Below are 12781 nucleotides of genomic sequence, written 5' to 3'. Positions count from 1 at the left end.
CACGTGCAGCGCCGAGCACCGCCCCCGGGTGGGCGGGCGGGGGCGGCGCAGTGCGCAGGCGCGGTGGGCGGGGCGGCGGGAGCGCGCAGGCGCAGGGCGGGAGCGCGCAGGCGCGGCGAGAGGGGGGGCGCGGCGCAATCATGGCGCACGGTGCCGGGCGCTGCCGCTGCTGCTGCGGGGAGGTGGCGGCGGTCGACGGGGAGCGGGGCGCGGCCTGGGGGCTCTACCTGCGCATCGACCGGCAGCGGCTGCAGTGCCTCAACGAGCGCCGGGAGGGCAGCGGCGCCCTCGTCTTCCGCGCTTGGGAGGAGCGCGGCGACCGCGCCCAGGTGGGGCCGGGCCGGGCCGGGGCCTGCGGCGGTGCCGCTGCCTGAGGAGAGCCGGGCGGCGGGAGGGGTGCTGTGGGTCCCCGCCTTGTCCCCGAGTTACCCGCCCCACGCTGCCTGTGTTCCCCCGGTGCGACACCCGCGACCCCGCACCAGCCCTGACCTGCTCTTCTCTCTCCCCAGTTCGTAGAAAGCGACGATGATGAGGAGCTTCTGTTTAATATCCCGTAAGTTCTTTCCCTGAGCTCCTTTGGTGTCGTTTTGGCTTCTGGCAGGGGTTATGCCTCGCCTTTGTGTGCCTGGGAGCGAGGCACGTCTGTGTGCTCCTGTCACCGGGGCTGATGTGGACAGAACGGAGGCGAAAACGCCATTTCTGCGTCTCTCGGCAGGTTTACGGGCAACGTGAAATTAAAAGGAGTAATTGTGATGGGAGAAGATGACGGTACGCATCCGGCAGAGATGAGGCTGTAAGTAAAAGAAGCATTAAGTTTGCTGGAGCCTAAGCTGAACTGATTGACTTGTAGCCAAAGAGAAGAGCGATTCTCAGGCTGTTGGGCGCCCAAGCAGCCGACGAGGGTGCGCAGTGTGGGAGAAGGCAGTGTCACTGCAGCAGCTCCGTCATTCCAGGGCCCCAGCAGGAAAAAGAAACTGTAACTTGTACGAGGATGAGAGTGGCTACTTGCTGCCTTTTCTCTAGAGAAATGGGGTGCTGATTTTACTTAGCAGAGAAGGTTTGGTTGAGACCCTGGCTGTGCTGTGAAGAAACCGACCTGCTGGTGGCTTAGCGGGCTGCAGAAGGATCAGTGGGCCAAGAGGGGTTACGCTTTGGGGGGAAACTGTGGCCTGGGAGGGAGGGACACAAGTGACGGAGTGTCCTGCAGCCAGGTGAGGTTTGTAAGGCTCTTGGCAGTGCTGCTGCTGTGCTGAGCTGCGTGGCCTGCTTTAGCTCCTAAAGGGAGAGAGATCCTTCTTACTGCTGCCTTTTATTTTCACATGAAAGAGTACCGAGTACTCTGCAGGTCTTGCTTGTGGGGAAGAAATACACCTTTATCAAGGCCCTATTTTCCTTGGCCTCCAGTGTACTGGGGTCTGGGTTTCTTTGTGTACCCAAGCATGCTGAGATCTGTATCTCCCCAGCTTTGTTCCTCACTCTTCCTTGTTATTTCTTCAGGGTGTTGGGTATTCTGGAACATGATGATGCTTTGTGGTGGTGTCAGTATTTTTTCCCTTAGAAGACAAAGCAAATTGTTTCTTGTTGTTGAGAAGAATCTGGGTAGTGCTAATGGATGGGGAGGAGACCAGTTAGCTAACCTGTATGTTAATAACTTCCTGTGTTTCCTCCCTCTCTTCCCAGGTTCAAGAATATTCCTCACATGTCCTTTGATGACGCAGCCAGGGAACCGGACCAGATGTTCAACCTGAACCGGGATCCGACGGGCGAGCTGGAGTACCCCACCAAGTACGATGCGGACCCACGCGCCTGGGGGGTGCAGGGGCTGCTCCTGCCGAGCACAGGAGCTGCACTCTATCCAGCCTGCTGCTGTGCTGCTGAATTTTAGGAAAGTGTTAGCAGAGGGCCGTTCCTTCCCTTGTATCTCGAAGCTGCCCACAGTAGATTTTGCCTCCACAGTTCTGTCCTGCCCTTGTCAGGTGAGAGCTCCAGTCTGAAAACCTCCTCCCCGGAGCCAGCAGGGTGCCTGCACGCATGGCCCAGGACTTTTCGGGGTGCAGAATCATCCTGGTGTTGTGTCCCCTGCTCCTGGGCCCAGTGGCAGCTTGTTGCTGGTCCACTCACTGCAAGTGTGAGGGAAACTGCTCCTCCTGCATCCTCAAGTCATTTGCTCCCAAGTCTGACTCGGATTAGGGCAGGAGCACCGTGCTGGGAGGAGGTGACAGTGCAGTGCAGTGGCAGCTTATATGCACAGCTCCAGTTTCAGAGTGTGTTTTCTTTCAGAATTGCCCGTTTCTCCAACGTATACCACCTCTCCATCCACTTTCCAAAGAACTTTGGAGCAGAGACAACGAAGATTTTTTACATAGGCTTGAAAGGAGAGTGGACAGAGGTAGGTGAGAGCAGAGATGAGCAAAACTGTGCTAATAGTGTAAAAAGGGCTTTAAATTGTAGCTTAAGTTGAGCTCTAGCGATGAGGAAGAAGTGGGAGTAGTGTGGGGCCATCTGTGATGAAAAGTCCAAGATGGGAACCTGCTCAGCTCTTGCCAGTCAGGTGTTTTAGGAGGGACTCAAATTCTGCTCTCCTCTGGACTAACACGTTTAATCTTCATACAGGCTCATCGCCACGAAGTCACCATCTGCAATTACGAAGCATCGGCAAACCCAGCTGATCACAAGTTGGAACAAATCACCCCACAGACTCACTTCATCTCCTAACGGTGCTGTCGGCAATCTCCAGAGGTTGTGGTGCAAGCGTACGGACGTGATGGGCTGACTTGGACAGAAATGGCTTCCTGAAGCACCGGAGAGTGTTGGATCAGCTTTACGTTTCAGTCTTTGCCTTGGAAAGCAGAGCACTGAGTGTGTGCAAGGCCTGGGTGAAGGTGGCCGCTGAGGGCAGCGGCGTGTTGGGTCCTGCAGAAGGGAGAGTCGGTCTTTAGGCAGTGGCGAGCTCGTGTCTGGTATCTTTTACTTCTCTGCCTGCCAATAAAACACACACTGAGGTGCAGAGCTGTGGCCTGGTCACCCTGACGCCTGTCCCGGAGGGTGGGTCACAGCCTGGGGGTGGAGCGGCTCTCCCATCCCGGCAGGCAGCCGGGGGGTGCGGGGGTGAGCGAGCAGCGGGGACGGCTCCGGGCCGCGGCTGCCACCGGCGGTTGTGCGCTGGGAGCCTCGGTGCCTCGCCGGCAGTAGAGACGGGAAAGCGGGGCAGGCCTGGGGCCTTCCCCCCGCTAAACCCGTGGCAGCTCCAGCCGCCCCGCGCCTTCCCTCTTGGCCGGGGCCGGCCCGGCCGCGCTCGCCCCTACCCCGGGGCCTCGCTGCGAAAATGGCGGCTCCCTGAGGGGCGGGCGGCGCGTCACTTCCGCTGCGCTGACCCCGCCGTGACCCGGCGGGCGGGACTTCCGGTGGGAGCGCGTCGGGGGAGCCGGGAGGAGAGCGCGCGCCGGGCCCGCGGGAGAGGTGCGGGGCGGGACGGGCGGGGCGGGGGGGGGGTCGGTCCGTGAGGGCAGGAGCGGCGGGGAGCCGGGGCGAGGTGAGGGGGGCCGCTAACCCGCGGCGCTGGCGGGGTGTTCAACGGGGGGAGCGGGACGGTAGATCACCGGCTGGTGCAGCTGCGGGCCAGGCGCCGTCAGAGAGGCCGGAGATCCGGGGCTGCGCTCCCCGGGCCCCGCTCCGCCCGCCTCCGCCGCTGCGGTTCCGGTTGGCGGGTCCCGGGTGGGCCCCTGCGGCCTCGTGCTCGGGGCGGCGGCGGGAGCACGTTGCCGGTAACGGGGCCGCTCCACGCAGCGTGGAGCCGCCCCCCCGCCGCGCACCCACCTCCTCCCACGCCCAGAGGCCTCCCGGAGGGTCGGTACGAGTCCTCCAGGTTCCCAGCCTTTAGGAAAACCCCCAAAAAGCCCCATTTCCGCGGAAAATTTGGCGTTCCCGTTCCAGCCGCCGCAGGCGGGAAGCTGACGGGGCGGCCGTGGGGTTCAGGCCTCCCCTCGGGCCCCCGCACCCTGCCGCAGGCCCTCCCGTCCCGGCGGGGTTTCTCCAGCCTCCTGTTGCCTTTCCCTCCCTGCGCCGGTTCCCCCCGGGCCGGTCCGGGCCTCCGGGAGAGGCTGGGGCACGTTAATAAACGACGATTAAGCGACTTGATCCCTTCCTGACGACGCGTAACTCTGGGGCCGGGCCGTGGGTTTCCCACTGGCGTCACTCTCGTGGGCGAGGGGTAGGTGTGGGGTGTGGTAGCTCAGAGGCTGGACAAAAGTTGATCTTTTTTTTGCGTGGGGGTGCTTTTATGCAGGCAAAGATACGTTTTGGGGGGGGTTTTATCCTTCCTGTGTTATGTTTTGGCCTCAGGGCTGCCTCTGCTCGAGCTGTTCTTGTGGTGATGGCTGTGGACCCTCCTGTAGATACCCCGGGAGTGGGGCAGAAACACCCCAGAGAAATCTCGGGTGTCTCCAAGGAGTGTCACCTGTGGGGTGCTTTGGGCAGCCTTGACCCTCAAACCCCCTCTTTTCTGTGAAGTCTCTGTGAATAAAGCAAAGACGTGAGTCTGTGTCTGCTCAGGGAGCACGTTTCAGCGTCTCCATCTGTCATGGAAGATGCTTTTATTTATGGCTCTTCTTGCCAGGATTTTTGGCAGGTGCTGTTTTTTCTCGCTGGTTGTTTTGACCCTGGAGTACACACGAGCACGTGGGCTGTGCGTCTGCGAGGTTCGCCAGACCCGAGGAGCTTGTTGTTCCCCGTGTTTTTATTTGAGTCGGGGAAACAGCTGACGAACAGTTGGTGAAACAAGTCGGGCAGGTCTTGGTCCAGGCTGGTAGAGGAGGCGGCTGTTTCTCTTGGGTAAGGCTGTCTGCCGGGTACCGGGAGTTTGGGGGGGGTTTGGGTGGTCCTGTGCCATCCAAAACCCTCTGGGGATGGTGCTCAGTGTGAGATGTGAAGACCTGAGCAGACCGTGGGGGCTGATCTTGCTCCTGGCAGTAGCTGGGAGGCTGATCTTGCTCCTGGGAGATGATGCCAGTGCTCTAAATGTGCTCTGATCTAATTAGTCCTGGGTGGTAAGCGGGGGTTAGGGTCTGTCACGGGAAGTGCGGTAGTTTTAGTGATTTGTGCTGGACCGGGAACAAACACCATCGACTGTCGCGTCTGAAGGCGGTGTCGTGGGGGCTGTTAGCTCTGCCAGAGCCACCCGCCTTGCAGGTGACCAGGATCCGGGAGGTGACAATCAGCCCTTCGTGCTGGCAGGAGGCCGTGGCGGTGGGGACAGCGCAGTGGTCCTGGCTGGCTGCCTCAGGGAGGGAGGGGGATGCCATCGCTGCGGGGGGCGCAGGCTCTGGGAGGCAGCGCGGGGCTGGGTCTCGGGCCAGCGCCTGAACGCTCCAGTTTATCCCTAAATGGCTCCATAAAAGAGGGCTGGACCTTTTATTAGTGCTGTAAAGCCTGTGCTGCAGCGTGCCAAGGGCCAGCATTTCCTTCTTTCCCGTCGGAGCAGATGTGGGTCAGGCTCCTCCTCAGCTCTGCTGGCAGCCGGGAAGGGATGCTGAGGCTGCGCATCGCCCGGCCGCCCTCTGCCCACGTCGTTACAGTCACAGAAATAACTTTGGCTTTGAGGTGTCACAGAAGGAGCTAATTTTAACACTTTCAACACCCCACGCGCGCATCCCCACTCGCACGCATCTGGTGCTGCGACGTGGAGGGTGTTTGCTGCTTCCTGGCTCTCCGGCATTGCCAGGCCAGGGATGGAGTGGGACTGTCCCAGGGCCTTAAACATCAAACCTTTCACTTACTCTTTAATTTTCCCCCAAATAGCCAGTCCCTCTGGAGCAAATAGTTGCCAGGGGGAAGAGGGCTTTATTTTCCTGCTTTACCTTTGTCCCTCTGTCCCACAGGTGCCAGTGTCTGAGTCCCTCTCGGTGTATGTGTGGTAACAACATGTCTGTCCCCCTCCTCGCTGATGCAGTGACTGTCTCAGGGGCAGAGCGGGAGACTGCCGCGGTAAGGGTCGGACCCCTCCTGCCTTACCTGCTTCTTCCCTTTTAGCAGTCTTGAAGATAAGGAGCTGCTTCCGTGGGGTTTAGAGGAGCCATGAGCTGAGCCCACAGTCCCTCAGCTCCTCAGATGTACATCTTGGTGCATCAGGGGGGATGCAAGACCTCGTCTTGCTGGGGAAAAGTAACTGTCCTTTGGGCTGGGCTGTTTGTTTCTGGTGCTTGATCCAGGGTGGAAGCACAGGCGCAGCCTCGCAGCTAGGCTTGACCTGCAGGGAAGTCAGTGGGAGCTGGAACTGATATTTTAAGTTTTTAAAAGCAAATCCCCCAAAGAAAATCCTCTGTTCCTTCCCTGGGACCAAGCAGGCTGCCTTCCCTCTGCTCCCCACTGGTTAGGGATTGCTCTAGCCTTAGATGAAAAGCCTGTAGGGGTGGGTTTTGGAGACTTTGGGCAGGCTCAGCCTCCGCTCAGCGCGGTGCCGGGCAGCCTGGCGGGACGGTCCCGTGCTCCCTGCTCCCCTGCTCCGCTGGGCAGCCAAGGGGCCGCCGACACCCACGGACCTGGCTGTGACAGCAGACTCTGTGCATGATGATGATGATACGCCTGTTCCACCCATCCGTCATGCTCAAAGCTGCAGAGACATCTCATTAGCATCAGCTAATTTCTGCCTGTTTGAGTCTCTTCTAGTTAGTGACTAAGTGGCCTTTTGCCGCCTCCCTGCGAGCCCAGCCCTGCCGCTCTCCCAGGCTGTCGCACCAGCTAATTCTTTTGTTTTTCTGCTTAATTTAACAGGTCATTTTTTTACATGGCCTTGGAGACACGGGGTGAGTATTCCTGGAGCCGACTCTGGCTGTGACGCGAGGTTTGCTGAACGCAGACCCAGGCCTGGCCGTTTGCTGCCAGCGCTGGTGCTGCTTTCCCCCGGGGCAGCTCCAAGATTTGTCTGGGGCTTTGAACTCGACCTGATAGCCGTGCCTGCGCCACCCTCGCAGGGAATCGCCGGCCAGCAGCTGTTTGCACTTGAATATTTATGATCCCGGCAGCCTGGCAGCCCCCTGCCTCCTGCGGGTTTGATTTTCTGCTTTCTTTAAGACAAGCAGATAAGCACTGCGGTTTTTGCAGTCCTTGGGAGGGCTGGGAGTTGGGTTGTATCTACGCGAGTGCATCTCTCTAATGTGCAAGGCCACCTTAAAGGACAGCGTGAGATACAGCAGTAACAAAAGGCTTCTACCAGCACAGGAGATGCTCCCTCCTCCCCTGCTGACAGCGGCTCCTCTGCCTCCAGCTGCGGGGCTTTGTGTGCTGCCTCTGCCCTGCCACAGAGGAGACCTGTGCTGGGGATTCGCTCTGGGATTCAGGCTGCTGGGGTGGGCAGAACCCAGTAAAAGAACATCAGGGCAGGGGTCCAGCAGCCTTGGAAAAAACCTGTCCTTGGGGGAAATCCGTCACCTTTGCCAGCATCCTCCAAAATGCAAAGGCAAGCCTTGAACTGCCTGCTCTTCTCTCTCCCCAGGCACAGCTGGGCTGACGCCCTCTCCTCCATCCGCCTCCCCTACGTGAAATATATTTGCCCTCACGCGTAAGTGCCGTCCTTGCTTCGGGAAGGGCCTTGGGGGGCCTGGGTGGGCTGTGATGCTGGTGCCCACTGCCGAGACCGTTTGGGGAGGCAGACGGTGGCCTGTGCCCTCACCTACCCGCGGGGCTGCGCAGTGAGACTTAATCTCTGGCTGTGGCTGGTTCATGTGGGGCCCCAGCCCTGGCATTTTCTGCCTGCAGGCAGCGGGGTTCCCCACAGAGCTGAGCAGTGCAGGAGCCGCTTCTCTGAGTCTGTTTTCCCCCTGCTCCTGTCTTCTGCCTCTCCCCGACAGCTGCAGTGAAAGCCAGAAGCCCCACCAGAGCTCTTTCCCCATCCCCCTGGTTGAGCAGGAGGGGGCTCAGCAGAAAGGGAAGGAAACGCTCCCCGTGTGTCCCCGGTGTCAATAGCAGCCCATGCAGGGGGGCACTCACTGGGCTGGGAGAGCTCCGCTGCAGCGGCGTCCCTGGCAGCAGGGCCTCGGGGTCCTGGTGTCCTGTCTTGGCAGCAGAGGCAGCTGCTCCATCAGCATCTCCTGGCTCGGCAGCAGCAAACAGGAGAGGGACGCGGGTGCTCTCCTCCCCTGGCAGGCTGCTTGGCAACGCCCTGGAGCTGCCTGCTCAGCCGGGATCGGCTCGGGGCTCACGGATGATCCCTGGGGTCACCTTGCAGCCCCCAGGCTGGTCTGGTGGCACTGACCTGCTGCTGTCCCTTGGGAGCCTCATCCTGCAGCTGCGGGCAGGAGAACCGGTCACCCCGCTCCCCTCGGCTCGGACTTGCTTCTCTTGCACTTGAACTAAAACACCCAAACTTTTTTTTTCTCCACAGGCCCCGGATCCCGGTGACCCTCAACATGAAGATGGTTATGCCCTCCTGGTCAGTGCTTTGGGTGGCAGGGGTGGGTGGGAGCCTTTTGGGGGGTTATTTTGGGAAGTGAGAAGAGTTTGGGGACTGAAGAGCCAAAATCTGCTGCCCTGTAGGAGTCAGGGGAAGGGCAGAGCACACCCAGCTCCCACCTCCCCACACCCTGGGTGCTAGGAGAGGTTTTGGGGCTGACCCTGCTTGTTCTCCCAGGTTTGACCTGATGGGATTGACTCCGGATGCCCCTGAGGATGAAGCTGGAATCAAGAAAGCTGCAGAAAACAGTAAGTGGCTTTGGGGAGGGGGAAGCGCCGAGCTCGTGGGCACCTCTCCCTCTCTGGGACAGGAGCGGGTGTCTTCCTTCCACCGCTCCTTCCCTTCTGCTCTCCTCTGATCCCAGCACACCTTCTCCCTGGTGGAAGCCAAGTGCATTCCATCCCTGGGACCTCTGGCACCTGCCTCACCCTGATGTGCTGAGGGTCCTGTGTGTACCCCCAGGCCTTGGGTGCTGCTCTTCATCCCCCCCCCAACCCTTCACTGACCCTTTTCTCTGTCTTCTTCCAGTTAAAGCAATTATTGAGCATGAGATGAAGAATGGGATCCCACCCAACCGCATCATCCTGGGGGGCTTCTCACAGGTGAGCTGGGCTGCGGGGGGCTGAGGTGGAGCAGGCTAAGGGTTGGGTGTCGAAGACACCCCTCAGAGGGAGCATCCGTGGCGAGGAGGCGGGTGGGTGCTGGGTGAGCCGGGGCTGCAGATCCGCCCCCCTCAGCCCCGTGGCACTAACAGACCTTCCTCATCCTCTGCAGGGCGGCGCGTTGTCGCTGTACACAGCTCTCACCTGCCAGCACCAGCTGGCCGGCATCGTGGCGCTCAGCTGCTGGCTCCCGCTGCACAAGGCCTTCCCGCAGGTACCCTGCGCTGCCGCTGCCACGTGTGTCCGCAGGGAGGGTCACCGCGGGGGGATTTTCACATCCAGAGTGAGCCCGGGGCTGGTGGTTGGGGCTTAATCCACCTCCCTCCTCCTCAGATGTGGAGCGGGCGAGGGCACAGCGGAGATCAGGGCTCTGCCACCGATCTGGTGTGGGCATCCGTGAGCCAATCTGCTCCCCAGGACTCCTTGTGCCCAGAGTCTCGGTCATTTGGTGGCCGGGAGGAGGCGCTGTGCGAGCAGCTCTCCTGCTGAGGAGGGGAGCTGCCAGGGGACGCGGACAAAGCACCTGCCCCATTCCCCACCGGTGATCCCCTCTGCTGGGCACCCCTGAGCACTTTTTTCCTTGCTGCAGGCGGCGAATAATGGCGTGAATAAGGACATCGCCATCCTGCAGTGCCACGGGGAGATGGACCCTATGATCCCTGTCCGCTTCGGGGCCCTCACTGCTGAGAAGCTGAAATCTGTTGTCACCCCCACCAAGGTCCAGTTCAAAACCTACCCTGGTGTGATGCACAGTTCCTGTCCTCAGGTCAGTGCCTCAGGGAGGGGGGACGGGGCCCTCGGGGGCTGGTTTTGCCTTTGGGACTGACCCCAGTGCGGTGGGTCAGGCGGGGCAGGGAAATTGCAGAGTCCAGGACACACGGGACGTGCAGCCCCTGCGCCTGGGGCGAGGCACGGCCCTCGAGGAGCCCCGGAGCGACGGGCTCTGTCCTCTCCGCAGGAGATGATGGCGGTGAAGGAGTTCATTGAGAAGCTGCTGCCCCGGATCTAAGCGGAGCCAATCGAGACTGTCGCAGGGAAGGACGCCGAGGTTGCAGCCACCGCTCTTTCCCCCCGTGACCTGTCCGCTGCAAACGGAAGCCATGGCACCCCACTGCACCTCCCGCCGCACCCCTGGCCCCCGCCTCTCCCCGTCTCCTCGCACCGCGTCCTCTCCGGCTGGGGGTGCCTCATCTCTCCCTGCTGCTCTCGGAGCTGAGATTGGAGCTAAGGCGAGTTTTCGAGTGGCCTTTTCTCTCCTCTTGCTCCGAGCGGTTTCTGGGGGGGTCACCATCCCCTTGACTCCCCGTTCGGGCACCGCAGTGTGTGTGGGTCTGGCACGGCGCGGGTGAGGTTTTTTTTTGTTGGGTTTGGGTTTTTTTGTAACAGTATTAGGGGTGGGACGTGTCCCTGTGCGGCGGGAGGAGCGGTGCAGGCACAGGGCAGGGCTGGGGCACCCTCCGGAGCCCTCCGTGGCCCAGAGCAGCCTGTGCTCCTCCTCTGCCCTCAGCCCGGCCTCTCTGCAGCTGCTCTCGGCCTCCACTCAGGCGACTCACGGGTTTTCAATCAGAGCTCAGGAACCCGGGACTCTCCTGCGAGCGCCTCAAGGCCCAGGGGAGAGGCTCTGCTTCGGGCCGGTACCGCCAAAGGCTGCCCCGTTTCCCAGGTCTGGCAGAAAAACGTCCGCGCAGCTCCTGCACCTCCTGGCATGGGGCCCCGGCCCCCGCCCTGTCGCACACGCACACTCCCTGTCGGGCTCGCCCCACACTCCAGCAGCCTCAGCCGTTGGCTTGGGGCAGCTCTGCCCTCCTTGAGATAATCGCCTCCTTCCTCCTCCTCCTCTTGTTGCTTTTACAATCTCCTCTGCTGCCCAGCGAGGGGTCCCAGCGGTGTCTCTCCCTCTCTCGGCCTCGCTCTGCGCCCTCAGAGCCCCAAAGCGCTGCCGTTTACAGCCGGCGTCCGAGCGGCTTTGCCACGGAGCCCGCCCGGCGCTGGCCCGGTCCTTAATGTCTCTTTTGCTGCTACTTCTCCTTCCCTTTGGACTTGGGCTGGCTCGGGGAGGGAGAGGAGAGGCGAGGAGAGGCCCCCTGGCCCTCAGGGAGGGCTCCTGGTGCAGCAGAAGGAAGCAGCTTTGCTCCCAGCCATCATCTCACCAGCATCTAACACCCGGGTGCCGCCGTGCCCCATCCCGTGGGGCAGTGCGGGGGGCTCCGTGCTCCCCCCCGGGGGCTGTGGGCTCTGTTGGCCTTTTTCCGTGTACAATCACAGGTTTCCCCAGGATCCCTCACCTGGAGGCTGCGGCCGAGGCTCATCCTCTCTCGAGCGGGAGCCCGGCTGTGGCTGGCTGGGGTGTGGGGCTGGGACTGTCCCCACCAGCAGCGCAGCTCCCCGGGGATGGGGCCCTGAATGTCTCCTCCATGGGTGGGGTCCCGGCTGCCCCGTCCCCTCCTGCAGGGCCGAGGGCACTTGCTGTTGAGCAGCGCTGCCCTTCTCCTCGCCTCTCCTCCATGGGCTGAGCCCACAGCACTGTTGGGTCCTTCCGGGGGCTGGAGCTGTACATGTCTTTTAAAAAAAACAAAAAACAACAAACAAAAACAAAACAAAACCACCACAAAACCCACCTAGCCTAAGGGCCGTCGCTCCCTCCCGCGTGCTCCGGCTCTGCGTGGGGCCGTGTCCTGTCTGGCCCCTTGCCCTGTGGCCTCTGCTGGGTTGCCCCGTGGCCAGCAGCGGACTGTGGCTGGGCTTGCAGGGCTGGCACCTCCCCGAGGGCGAGGGCTGCTCCGGGGGGGGGGGGCAGGCGGGGGGCTCGGTGGCAGCAGCTCTGCTCCAGCCGCGTCCTCCCTCCCTGCCCGGGATGCGCAAAGCAATAACCCGCTCTCCGGAGAGTTGGATCTCTCAGACCCATCCTTGGTTGGTTTCTTGGGTTGTTTTGGGTTGGGTTTTTGGTTTTTTTATTTTTTTCCCCCTCCTCCCTTTAGGAAGTCTTAAACCAGCAAACCTGCTGCTGGCATCGGGGCGAGCCCAGCTCTGCCCCTTGGCTTTTGGGGTTCAGTCCTGCTGTTTCTTCTACTTTTTGTCTGGTTTAAAGCTGCTGTGTCCTCCCCTCCTGGCGCTCAGCGGGCGGGGAAGGCGAGAGGGGCTGGCTGGGGTGGGAACGCAGCTCCCCGCGGGTTACCTGAGGGCTGGCAGACAGACAGACCGACCTATTCGACTGTGAACTGGAACCGTGTGCGTAGTGGGGGCCAGCGGGGGCCTGTGACTCGTGGCCATCCTTGGGCACGGCCGCGGGTGGCCGTGCTGGCCCCTTTGCAGAGCATTCCTGCTCGCTCCCCGCCTGAGCAGCACGTGCCTGGCCGGGGCCGTGCTGAGGACCCGGGAGGGAGAACGGCTTCTCTCCATTCCTCAATACAGCTTTTTTTTGTTTTGTTTTGTTTTTTCTTTCCTTCTCTCTCTTTTGTCTTCCTTGTAAATGTTTGGGGTTTTTTTGTGTGTGTGTTCCACAGAGTCAGATACAAGGTTAAATAAATCATAAACCTCTCCCAGAGCTGAGCTGGCGTCATTCATGGCCAGGCAGGACGCGCCATCAGCACCCTATAACTGGGGGGGGGGCGCGGAATTAGCACGAGGCCCCAGGGACAGCAGCTCTGGCTGAGTGGAAGTAGAACAGAGCGCC

The 12781-nt window shown here is 61.1% G+C and overlaps 2 protein-coding genes across 3 annotated transcripts; both read left to right on the top strand.

The window, feature by feature from the left end:
* The first annotated feature begins 97 nt into the window (after positions 1–97).
* On the top strand, positions 98–2862 carry PITHD1 (PITH domain containing 1). The gene is made up of 6 exons (XM_074894310.1): positions 98–329; positions 510–553; positions 716–793; positions 1681–1785; positions 2281–2389; positions 2614–2862. Exons 1-6 carry the CDS (start codon positions 141–143, stop codon positions 2713–2715), a joined length of 627 nt encoding a protein of 208 aa, XP_074750411.1. The 5' UTR covers positions 98–140; the 3' UTR covers positions 2716–2862.
* A 511-nt stretch (positions 2863–3373) lies between these two features.
* LYPLA2 (lysophospholipase 2) lies at positions 3374–12653 on the top strand. Of its 2 annotated transcripts, XM_074894309.1 has the most exons (11): positions 3381–3459; positions 4616–4830; positions 5877–5982; positions 6769–6800; positions 7490–7555; positions 8378–8425; positions 8624–8694; positions 8975–9048; positions 9221–9322; positions 9698–9874; positions 10067–12653. In XM_074894309.1, the coding sequence occupies exons 3-11, from the start codon at positions 5905–5907 to the stop codon at positions 10115–10117; spliced, it is 699 nt and encodes a 232-aa protein (XP_074750410.1). In that variant the 5' UTR covers positions 3381–3459; positions 4616–4830; positions 5877–5904; the 3' UTR covers positions 10118–12653. The 2 variants fall into 2 exon arrangements, with proteins under 2 accessions (XP_074750408.1, XP_074750410.1); XM_074894307.1 differs by lacking the exon at positions 4616–4830 and having other exon boundaries at positions 3374–3459.
* Positions 12654–12781: the final 128 nt, after the last annotated feature.

This window comes from Strix uralensis, chromosome 25, assembly GCF_047716275.1.
Source record: "Strix uralensis isolate ZFMK-TIS-50842 chromosome 25, bStrUra1, whole genome shotgun sequence".
In the NCBI taxonomy this organism is placed as follows: Eukaryota; Metazoa; Chordata; class Aves; order Strigiformes; family Strigidae; genus Strix; species Strix uralensis.
Note: the sequence above shows the minus strand (reverse complement) of the source record. Positions and strands in the feature narration are given on the sequence as shown.

Bases quoted from the DNA above. Each gene is read 5' to 3' on its own strand.
- LYPLA2 (XM_074894307.1), top strand. From the start codon at position 5,905: ATGTGTGGTAACAACATGTCTGTCCCCCTCCTCGCTGATGCAGTGACT. The intron at 8,695-8,974 runs GTAAGTGGCTTT...GTCTTCTTCCAG, and splicing joins CAAGAAAGCTGCAGAAAACA to TTAAAGCAATTATTGAGCAT. The intron at 9,323-9,697 runs GTACCCTGCGCT...TCCTTGCTGCAG, and splicing joins TGCACAAGGCCTTCCCGCAG to GCGGCGAATAATGGCGTGAA.
- PITHD1 (XM_074894310.1), top strand. From the start codon at position 141: ATGGCGCACGGTGCCGGGCGCTGCCGCTGCTGCTGCGGGGAGGTGGCG. The intron at 330-509 runs GTGGGGCCGGGC...CTCTCTCCCCAG, and splicing joins AGCGCGGCGACCGCGCCCAG to TTCGTAGAAAGCGACGATGA. The intron at 1,786-2,280 runs GTACGATGCGGA...GTTTTCTTTCAG, and splicing joins GAGCTGGAGTACCCCACCAA to AATTGCCCGTTTCTCCAACG.